The 12,173-nt window shown below is 39.5% G+C and overlaps 1 protein-coding gene across 1 annotated transcript in view; it reads right to left on the bottom strand.

Annotated features, from left to right (window-relative positions):
• The window catches only part of LOC132819370 (WD repeat-containing protein 64-like), a 125,549-nt gene that overhangs the window by 86,337 nt on the left and 27,039 nt on the right, over positions 1-12,173 (bottom strand). The window contains exons 5-6 of the mRNA XM_060830845.1: positions 3,306-3,341; positions 630-740 (exon numbers count right to left, since the gene is read on the bottom strand). Coding sequence (XP_060686828.1) covers positions 630-740; positions 3,306-3,341 — 147 coding nt within the window. The remainder of the gene's footprint in view (positions 1-629; positions 741-3,305; positions 3,342-12,173) is intronic.

Raw genomic sequence — 12,173 nt, 5'->3', positions numbered from 1 at the left:
GGGCAGAAAGTCATTTTTGAATCTGAAAGTACTCCCAGGTTTCTTCACAACTTCATGAAATCACTGAGTTTCTCTGAGTCTGATTTGCATATGACTCTTCATACCTGCACTGTTCACAGTTATAAACTCAAAGCACTGGCTAACTGGTTGAACATTGTACCATGTCTACCATGTCGACTCAAGCAGACAGAAGTTTGGAGTTGCTGATACAAAACAGTCGCTGTAGACCAAAATTTTGAAATCTTGAATAAAGATTTTTGGAAAACTGCTTTTTAAAGACTTTTTAATTCCAGTCTGTCCGCAGATGCAGAGACCTGATTACCACAAGATTAGACTACCACCAAAGGTTTGAAACACACCCACACACTCAACCACTTATCCAAAATCAAAGTTTCTAGGTGACAGGTAAAGCCCTAAGGGTTTCTGATTGTGTGCCATCTTTAATATGAGAGCTGAAGGATGCAGCAAAAGTTACATATGTAAAAATAGGAAGGATAGAATTAATGGCTCTATTTCTACTTAGTACTGGTAAATATGCATTGGGCCACGTCATTCCTTGAGTGTTATTTCCTCTAGGATTCTATAAACAACTGAATACTCCATTCAATGGGCAGAACAATAAAGTTTACCTGGTTTTTAGTTTTTGGTTTATGATCCCATATAACAATACTTGTTTCAGTAACAGCTACAATTCGTTTTAACTGGCTAAGGTAATCACAGCCAGTCACTTGGGAAACATCCTACAAGAAAGTGAACAAATGAATAATAGATCTACAAACAATTATAATTGAAAGTCAACAAAACATAATGGTTACTCATTCGTCGCCAGAGAACATAATCATTTCTTTCTAAATTAACTAGGATTCAAAAAAACAGATTTTGCATTTGCTGATCTGAAAATAATCCACAGCATTATTATTATGTAAGTGCTCCATCAGTTGAGATTTAGATGTTCAACCTTGCTTCAGCAGTAATACTCTTGCTTCAGAGTCAGGTAGTTGTCATAAAAAGTAAAAACTGATGTTCTGGCCTGATTAGTTGGATATAATTTATGATATTTGATGAAGAGCAGGGGATATCAGCCAACACTTAGCCCTCAAGCAATATTATTAAAAGAGTGATTATTATCATAAAAACATTAATGGGATGTTGTCATGTACAAATTTGCTGGTGCTATAGTATTACTAAATTGTGAATGCTCCGAAATGGCAGTCAAGCCCTAGGTGGACTGAGGAAGTACTTCAGGGATACTCTCAAGACCTCACTGATAGAGGGCGGCATTCCCACAGACACCTGAGAATCACTGGCCCAAGACCATCCAAAGTGGAGGACAAGGATCCGGGAAGGCATTAAGCACCTCAAGACTTGCCATTGGGAAAAAAAACGGAAGCCAGAAGAAAACAGTGAAAGGCTACATCAGTGCCTCCATTCACCCCTTCCCGTGACCAGCACAAACCCCCAGTGTAACAGCGCTCTTGGTAGCCATATTGGTCTGTACAGCCATCTACAGACTCAGCCTGAGGGTGGTGAAGGGTTATTGGGGGCCACAAGCTGGGGAGGTTGGGGTCATGGATACAGTGTGCACTGCATCTGAGAATCACTCGGCCCAGAGAGGGTGTGCCCAGTTTGTCCACGATCCAAGCCATTAGCAGTGAAGTCTGCAGTGAGGTTTGTCTCAAGTTTCAGTTGATCAGCATTAGGAGTATGGGACTTACAGAACTGCTGGCACTGAACCACCTGATGCTTCTGACTTTGACTTGGCTCCTGACACTCATATGAATGCATTATTTGATTTGTCTCTGACTTTTGGCAATTGAACATGGACAAACTTGAAGATTGAGCAGGACTTGGTTATAATCACATTGCTTCTAGGGTCTCCACCCAAACTATTTTTTATGTCAACAAAACATTTCCTCCTCTTATGTTCTTTTTGTACTGTAACTTAAGATTGGCAATTATTACTTTTTTAAGATTTAAATTATAATTTACTCTTATATTACATCTTCACAATATCCATGAATCTCATTATACCACAGAAACGGAAATTGCTGGAAAAGCTCAGCAGGTCTGGCAGCATCTGTGGAGAGTTAGCATTTCGGGTCAAGAGATATAGGGTTGTCAGGACCTACAGAGGATGAGTGGTGCTGGTTATAGGGAGAGGGGGGCATCATACACCAGCAGGAGAGGGAGTCTTGTGTTCTGGGGAGATGTATCTGGCAGGTGACATGGCAGGGTTAGATGGAGAGGGTGAAAGAGGTCTCATGGCTTGAGGGAGATTGCAGTTGTCGGTTCACAGAGGGAGAGGGTTGTGGGTTATATCAGAGTCTGGGGGGTGCAAGGGTTCTGGCACAAGTCTAGTTGGGAGGGTAGGTGTGTAGTAAGTTATCCAGGAATTAGAATAGGATTTTTAGTTTTTTTTTAACTTCCCTAAAGGTAGCATGTTGGCTCAGTGGTTAGCACTGCTGCCCCACAGCACCACGGACCCAGGTTTGATTCTACCCTTGGCTGTGGGGGTTTCATCCACATGATCCAGTTTCCTCCCACAGTCCATAGATGTCCGGGCTAAGTGGATTGGCCACGATAAATTGCCCACAGTGGTGCAGGCTAAGTGGATTAACTATGATAAATGCAGGATGATAGGGTGGGGGGGAGCTGGGATGCTCTATAGAGGGTCAGTGTGGACTCAATGGACCAAGAAGCCTGTTTCCACATTGTAAGGATTCTATGACAAGTCTTTACCTGTGAATTCTCTGATTTAGATGGATACTTTCAGAGGGCTCCAAGTTTAGGTATTTAGCCAAGTGGAATCTTTAAATTCCTAGGCAATTCTCTTGGAATATGCGACAATGGGCATTCTGTGGAGTCCAGATGTGTAACTCCCATTTATGTCATAGAAACAAATGTATTGCCATTGGAAGATTTGGACCCATATCTAAATAATGGATAATTTTGATTTGTATAAAATCAACATTAGAGTCTGTAACATAAACAGAGAGCTCGTGAAACACAGCAGATCTGGCAGCATCTATAGAGAAAAAAACAGAGAACTGTTCTGACAAAGTGAGACGAGATTTGAAATGATAACTTTGTTTTCTTTCTATAAGTGCTGCCAGTCCTGCTGTGTTTCCCCAACACTGTTTTTGTTTCAGATTTCCAGCATTCACAATTCTTTGTGTTTGTTAAAACCTGTAGCTGGCAACAGTCCTACTACAGACATGAAAGAGACAGTAGGTATTCCAGCAGATCTCCACTAACTACATATATGGCTGTTATATTTCACTTCAGTGGAAACAGAAGGTACTCACACCAATGTCACTGAATGTTTGAAGCTTCATCTGGAAAACAGATCATAAACAGCAATGAAAACTCAAACTGATTACCTACAAAGAATCACAAAAACACATTTCTAATTAAAATCTTTGCATGTCGAGGAAAATATTAGTCATCTTAATATTGGTACTAGAAAAATTAATGGAATCTCTGCTAAGGGAAGAAATAGAGAACCATCTACCCAAATTAAAGGATAAGAATTACATCTATTATGAAAATCAGACAGTGAAGTCTTGCTTGACCAACGAGTTTTTGAAGAGGAACAGAGAATAGACAATAATAATGCAATCAAAGTTGCATATCTAGTTTTCCATATAAGTTGTCATATAATGGATTAATGTACAACATCAGAGTATGCAATGTCATTGAACAAGCAGCCAAATGAATAGGTAGATGTCTGCAAAACAGAAAGTGGATAATAATGATAAAGGATATCTACTCAGGAAGTGGATGGGAGTGTTCCACATGGATCAGCCTTGTTCAGGTTTCACTCATGTCCATAATTTGCATTAATGATTTGTACTTTGAACTCAAATATACAATTGTTAAACTTAAAATTAGTAACGGGATGACATAGATTGGGACTTGAAATTTGAAGGGCTTATGCCAATTGAAAAGGACAAGAAGCTAGGAAAAGATGGACAACTGCTCTGTTAATTATTGATGGTATTAGTGCAGCGAAGACAGGTTAAAGGCAGAAGTCACTTGTGGGAGTGTAGTGCTGGCCCCATAATAATAACCACATGGTAGGATGCAATATAAATAAATAGTGGGAGCTTGTCAGAACAATATAATGCTAATCATAGGGAATTTTGATTTACACATAGATTGAGAAATATCAAATGGACCAAGGTAACCTAAATGAGGAGCTCAGACTTTCACACAGAAACAACGGGATGAATAGGCCCTTTCTGTGCCATTACCTTTCAATGCTTCTTATGTGCTAGGGATGGTTCCTTAAAACAGTACATTTTGGACGCAGCCAGAGAGCTGGCTATAATAGATGAGATATTGTGTAAAGAGAAAAGATTAATTAATAGTCTCGCAGCAAAGGCACTCTTACGCCAAGCACTCATAATATAACTGCATTTTACATTTAGTTTGAGGAAGGGAAGACAAGACTGGTATTTTGAATTAAAAATGTGGGCTTAAGGGCACAAAGGCAGAAAGTTAAGGTAAACTGGTAAAGTAGAAATAAAGAGTGCCTACAGTGCAGATAGAGGCCATTTGGCTCATTGAGTCTGCACCGAAGCTCTGCATCCCACCCACCCTATAAACTTTCCATGGTTAAGCACTAAGCCTGCACACTATGGGGCAATTTAGCACAGCCAATCCACCTAAAATGCATGTATTTGGACTGTGGGAGGAAACTGGAGCACTCAGAAAAACACATGGACAGAAGGTGCAAGTTTCACACAGAGAGTTGCCCAAGGCTGGAATGAAACCTGGTTCCCTGGCACTGTGAGACACCAGTGCTAACCACTGTGTCACCATGCCACTCAGGTTAATTAGGTTAAAGGTCAGTTCAATGGAGGCTTCTCGAGGTGTACCAGAAAGTTTGGTGCGAGGTGCCTTGCTGTTTATGGTGTACATTAATGGTCTGGATATGAATGTAAGCAGTTTGTTCAGTAAGTTGGTATATGTTACAAAAAATGATGGTATGGTAAATAGCAAGGAAGAAGTCTTCAGATTACTGAACAATATAGGTGGCCTGGTCAGATAGACAGAACAAGGGCAAATAGCATTTAATTCTGAAGAGTGTGAGATTGTGCATTTTGGGAAGAGGGAGTATATATTGAATGATAGAACCATAGGAAGTACAGAAGATCAGAGGCATCTTGGTGCACCTGCCTGCAGATACCTGAAGGCAACAGGAAGGTGCATGAGTTGGTGAAGAAGGCATATGGGATACTTGTCTTTATTTATTGAGGTATTGAATACAAGAGCAAGGAGATTATGGTGAACCTGTGTGTAGTTTTGGTCACCACACTATAGGATGGGTGTGATTACATAGAGATAGAGAAGGTATAGAGGAGATTCGCCAGGATCCTGGACTGGAGAGTTTCAGCTTTGAGGAGAGATTAAATAGGCTGGGTTTTCTTTTCTTAAAGCACAGAAGGCTGAGGGGGAACCCGATGGAGATGTACAAAATTATGGTAGATATTATAGCAGATAGAAAGTAACCTTCCCCTTTAGTGAAGGGATCAATAACAAGATGGCACAGACTAAGGTAGGAGTTTATGAGAGTCTAAGGAAGAATTCTTTTTCCACACAGAAGGTGTTGAATATCTGGAACTCATTGTCTAAAAGGTGATAAAGGAGGGAACAATCACAACATTTAAGAAGTGCTTAGAAGATCACTTAAAATGCCAAAGCAAACAAGATTTCAGGCCCAGTGGTGGAAAATGGGACAACAATAGATAGGTACTTGATGATTAGTTCAGAGGGCTGAAGGACCTCCATCCGTTCTGTAAAACTCTGTTACTCTAAATGCGGTGGCCAACATTTAAATGGATATTTCAGAATACACAGGTTAGGTATATGCCAAAGAGAAAAAAAAAAGTCCGAGGGAAGGATCCAATATCCATGTGTAACTAGAAATGTTAAAGATCATAACAAACTTAAAGAAAATGCATGGATTATGAACGATGGTGGCAATTCAAAAGACTGGTCAGAATAGAAAAAGAGCAAAGAATAACAAAAAAGTTAATAAAGCGGAAAAAAAATAAGAATTTGGGGAAATGATGCTGGTAATATAAAAGTAGATAGTAAGTGTTTTACAGATACATAAATGTAGTTCACAAAGTGAGCACTGGTCCTATAGAAAATGAGTCTGAGGAATTAATAGAAAGTAAGGAGATGGCTTACAAATTACACAGATACTTTACATCAAAAGAAACACTAAAAATACTGGAGAAACTCAATAGGTCTGGCAGCATCTGTGAAGAAAGAAACAAAGTAAGTGTTTCGAGTCTTGTGTGACTTCTTCAGAACAGTTCAGAAACTTCACAGTCTCATCAGAGAAAATGCTGTGGAAAAACTAATGGAATTGAAGGTTGTGCAATGTAACAATTGATGGTGTTTGTGTGCTATATTAGCATGCATCAAGGATTGGTTGACTAAGAGGAAAGAGTGTTGAGTTAAATGGGTAAATTTTGGAACAGAAAATTATAACTACTGGAGTGCCACAAGAATCAAAGATGGCTGTAAACAATTTGTGATGTACACTCATGACTTGGACACAGACCAACTTTTTTAGAGCCAAATATATTGATGATACAATGACAGAGAGGGAGCGATTTGTGAAGAGAATACAAAGAGGAAAGGGATGCAAATAGATTTGGCGATTGGGAAAAAAATTGGCAGATTGAATTAAATGTGAAAAAACTGAAGTGTTCATTTCGGCAGGAAACATAAAAATGAAGAATATTCATTAAATCATGGAGCACTGCAGAGGTAATTGGCTGAACTTGTACTTTTTAAAATTTGTTCACAGAATGTGGGCATTTCTGACTAGGCTAGTGTTTAGAATCTGACTAAGCTAGTGTTTAGAATCATAGTCATAGAGTTGAACAGCTGAATGGAAACAGACCCTTCAGTTCGAATCATCCATGCTGACCAGATATCCTAAATGAATCTACTCCCATTTGCCAGCACTTGGCCCATATCCCTCTTTCTATTCAATACCCAGCCTTTTAAATGTTGTAATTGTACCAGCCTCCACCACTTCCTCTGGCAGTTCAGTTACTGCCCAAATCTAATTGTAGTGGGTCTGGAGTCACATCTAGACTAGACCAGATACGGATGGATATTAGTGAACCAGATGGGTTTTTCCCAACAATTGACGATGGATTCACGGTCATCATGAGACTTGTGATTCCATATTTTTATTGAATTCAAATTCCAACATCTACCATGGCAGGATTTGAACCCAGGTTCACAGAAATTACTATATGTTTAGCATGCAATAATAAAACGTAATTGGGAAGGCAAATGCCATGTTAGTTTTTATTGGAAGGGGATTGGAGTATAAAAGTTGTGAAGCCTTGTTACAACTATACAGGCTACTGGTGAGATAACATTGAGAGTACTGTGTATAGTTTTGGGTCACTGCGCGTATTCAAAGCTGAGTTAGGCAGATATTTGAATGATAAAGGAGTTCAGGGCTATTGGGCAATAAAGTGGAGTTAGGTCACAATCTGTTTAGCCATGATTTTATTGAATAATGGAGCAAGCTCAAGGGGCTGAAGGCTCACTTCTGTTCCTTTTTTTAATGTTGTTACCCTTTATGTTCATATGAGAGAAATATTCATATAAAGGATGGAATTATGACACATCTGGATAGCAGTAACAGGATAGGTCAGGGTCAGAGCTGAAAATGTGTTGCTGGTTAAAGCACAGCAGGTCAGGCAGCATCCAAGGAACAGGAAATTCGACGTTTCGGGCCAGAGCCCTTCATCAGGAGTCAGCATGGATTTATGAAGGGGAAATCATGCTTAACTAATCTTCTGGAATTTTTTGAGGATGTAACTCTGAAGATGAACAAGGGAGATCCAGTGGATGTAGTGTACCTGGACTTTCAGAAAGCCTTTGATAAAGTCCCACATAGGAGGTTAGTGAGCAAAATTAGGGTGCATGGTATTGGCGGCAAAATACTAACTTGGATTGAAAATTGGTTGGCTGACAGGAAACAAAGAGTAGTGATAAACGGCTCCCTTGCGGAATGGCAGGCAATACCAGTGGGGTACCGCAGGGATCAGTACTGGGACCGCAGCTTTTTACAATATATATTAATGATATAGAAGATGGTATTAATAGTAACATTAGCAAATTGATGATACAAAGCTGGGTGGCAGGGCGAAATGTGCGGAGGATGTTAGGAGATTACAGGGTGACCTAGACAGGTTAGGTGAGTGGACAGATGCATGGCAGATGCAGTTTAATGTGGATAAATGCATGGTTATCCACTTTGGTGGCAAGAACAGGAAGGCAGATTACTACCTAAATGGAGTCAAGTTAGGTAAAGGGGCAGTACAAAGAGATCTGGGTGTTCTTGTACACCAGTCAATGAAAGCAAGCATGCAGGTACAGCAGGAAGTGAAGAAAGCTAATGGCGTGCTGGCCTTCATATCAAGAGGGATTGAGTATAGAAGCAAAAAGGTTCTTCTGCAGCTGTGTAGGGCTCTGGTGAGACCGCACCTGTAACATAGTGTGCAGTTCTGGTCTCCAAATTTGAGGAAAGACATTCTGTCCATTGAGGGAGTGCAGCGTAGGTTCACGAGGTCAATTCCTGGAATGGTGGGACTATCTTATGTTGAAAGATTGGAGCGACTGGGCTTGTATACCCTTGAGTTTATAAGGCTGAGAGGGGATCTGATTGAGACGTATAAGATTATTAAAGGATTGGACACTCTGGAGGCAGGAAACATGTTTCCGCTGATGGGTGAGTCCCGTACCATAAAAATAAGGGGTAGGCCATCTTGGACAGAGATGAGGAGAAACTCCTTCACCCAGAGAGTGGTGGGTGTGTGGAATGCTTTGCCCCAGAAGGCAGTGGAGGCCCAGTCTCTGGATTCATTTAAGAAAAAGTTGGAAAGAGCTCTCAAGGATAGTGGAATCAAGGGTTATGGAGATACGGCAGGAACAGGATACTGATTGAGGATGATCAGCCATGATCATAATGAATGGTGGTGCAGGCTCGAAGAGCAGAATGGCCTACTCCTGCACCTATTGTCTATTGTCTGTGAAAAGGGAAAAGAGGTTATGCTGATAGAATTAAATGTAAACGGATAAGAGGATAAATGCTGCCATAGATGAGAAAGGTCAAAGATTTCGGTACTGTACATTCTATGTAATTCAATGAAATCAATTACAAGAGAGATTTCTCAATAATTGCAGCTAAAAATAGACCAACTCAGATACCTTGTCTCATTAGCAACATATTGATTATGAAGCAGTGGTGGTATTCTGACAAATTATTTCTATGTTGGAGTTAATATAACACATTGAATGCACTTGCAATTACATAATAGAAATGCTGTCGGTAGGTTCTGCCAACAGAAAACAGGAGAGAGTAAGGGATCCAGCAAATGGTGCAGAAGCCTGGATGAGGAATTAATGGATTCTGACAATTTCATGATTAAACTTTGGTTCAAATTCCATTGAACAGCTATTTTAAGACAGTGGTTAAAGTGCTGCCAGAGGAGTGTTACCTGAGGTGTTGAACTGTCAGCTAAGAATATGATTCAAAAGAATTTTTAATGAAGTATTAAAAATAGTTCATCCAAAATCAGCTGGATCACACAGAACATTAAAAAGAGCTAAGATGTTTAATGGTTTAATACAAAATGCTATGTTAGAAATTATTATTTAAAGAGAAGTATTCATATTTTCAGTATCAAAGAAGTTTCTACATTTTTTGAACAAATACAAGGAAAGATAATTCTTCTCAGTTGATTCATCCAATCAGTTCAGTCCCTTATCTGTCTTCCAGTACAATTATCATATTCTTCTGACCAACATGCTAAAATCACACAGCAATGTAAAATAATTGTTTGTAGAGAATGATGAACAAATTAATTGCAACAATGTATTCAATAAGAAAGAAATATAAAACGGTTATAAAAAGACAAAGAGGTAATGATAATTGACATCAATAATAATTAAAGCATTCAGGCCCAATCTGAATATTTCTTTCATTCAGGCTGACAATTATATGTGTCACACCTCAAAGGAAAAGATTTAATTTTTAATTGTTTGATTGAAAAAATTCCAATTTCAGTTTCAAATTTATCATTTGCTAGTTTTTACCCTTAGGACTGAATTCTTGCAAAGACATTTGCAGAGAACAAAAAATGCACTTAAGGCATAAAATCTTGAAGATCTGCCCTGGGACCTGGTCTCTGACTTTTCTCTCAGGTGGAAGGGAATAGAGGCTGGTTCGAATTTACATATCCACGGTTGATTAAGGCAACTGCATATGTTAAAGTGCAATTGCCTTTAGTCAACTTCATGTCTTTTCTGGTGGGATTGTGCATGGTTGACCTGGTAGGCAATGTTCTAAAGATATTGGAGTTCTTTGGAGAGAATGTATCCTTTTGAAAAGGTAAGGTATCATTTTAGATATGGTCCCAAGACTCTTCTTGGAGAGGCCAGGTGTTCTTGGAAGAGGCAAGGTACCCTTTTGTAGAATTCAGTTGCTCTTTGCAATTGTTAAGTGCAAACATGAATTCCCTTGAGCTGTCAAAGGAACCTGCCAAAGGGAGGAATCAAGGCAATCACATCTCCTGGCATTTAAAAATTTGAAAGAAAAACTCTTTGCAGTGTTGTTTTAAAAAATGCTATTTTTATTATGTCTGTTGACATAAGCCTGAGAGCTATTATTACATGATTAACCCTGCATGACTGTTATTACTAGCTATCATTATCACAGTACAATGCTTGACAATTCACATTTGACTGACATCTCCAAATGTGACCTCCAAATAGAATCTTTGAGAAACGCCAATGGGTCCAAAAGATTGTAGATATGAGGCACTAAGCTTGAAAGGAAGTTAAGTATAGTGAACTACTTTTTAGCGTTCTGCTCATGGTAGATATTAGTTGAATATTGGAGGAGAGCCAGATATACAATGGAATAATCAAACATAAATGCAAAATTGAAAAAAAACTGTTGTTGAAGCATTCAGCAGAAGATGAGCTGAGGCAGAGGCAGATATGGGAAATGTCTTTATTCATTCACAGGATGTGGGCGTTGTTGGCAAGGCCAATCACTAATTGCTCTTGAGAAGGTGGTGGGGAGTTGCATTGTTGAATTGCTGCAGTCCATTGATGGGATAGGTGCATTCACACTGCTGTTACGAAGGGAGTTTCAGGATTTTGACCCAATGACAATAAAGGAACATACAGTGGCATGTGCCTTGAGGGTAACCTGCAGATAGTGATGTTCCCATGCTACTATTTTCCGATTTAGAGGTGAGGCCACAGATTTGTAAGCTGTTGTTGAAGGACATTTGGTGAACTGTTGTAGTGCATCTTATCTATGATACACACTTCTGCCACTGTTCAGTGCTACAGCAGTTGAATGTGTTAGATATAGTGCCACATCAGGTTGCTTTGTCTTGGATGATGCCAAATTTATAAGTGTTATTGAAGGCAAGTGAAGGATATTCCACCACACTCTTAACATGTGCCTTGTTGATGATAGACAGGCAGTAGGGAAACAAGCGTCTAATTACTTGCTGAAAAATTCCTACGTTCTGACCTGCTCTGTATCCACAATATTTATTTGGCTGGTGCGTCCAGATTGTGGCCAATGGTAATCCCCTAGATATTGATAGTGGGAGATTCAGGGTTGTAATGCCATTGAATATCAAGGAGATGATTGTTCCATTCTCTCTTGTTCAACATGCTTGGCACTTGTGTGGCACAAATGTTAGTTCAAGCTGAATATTATGCAAGTCTTGTTCCATATGATCAGAGAACACTCAGCATGTGAGGATTGCTGCTGATCCAGGCAATCTTAGTAGTGAATTGGATATATGGCTCAAAGTTCATCTCAGGGTCAAATGCAATACAAAGATTGCAAATAATCTTGTTTAGCCTCAGGAGATTGCCAGGGAGAGCAATGAAGCCAATGACTTCAACTGAATATCAATGCTGGACAAAAAGTCTATAAGTTTAGAGACAGTGAACTGTCAAACATGATAGTGGTGAAATAGTGCTGAGTGGTATTTGCATATATATCAAGTTGTGGAGTCATACAGCATGGAAATTGACCCTTTGGTCCAACCAGTCCAAGCCAAACATAATCCCACACTAAACTAGTCCCACCTGCCTGTTCC

Source organism: Hemiscyllium ocellatum, chromosome 10, assembly GCF_020745735.1.
Source record: "Hemiscyllium ocellatum isolate sHemOce1 chromosome 10, sHemOce1.pat.X.cur, whole genome shotgun sequence".
Taxonomy (NCBI): Eukaryota; Metazoa; Chordata; class Chondrichthyes; order Orectolobiformes; family Hemiscylliidae; genus Hemiscyllium; species Hemiscyllium ocellatum.
Note: the sequence above shows the minus strand (reverse complement) of the source record. Positions and strands in the feature narration are given on the sequence as shown.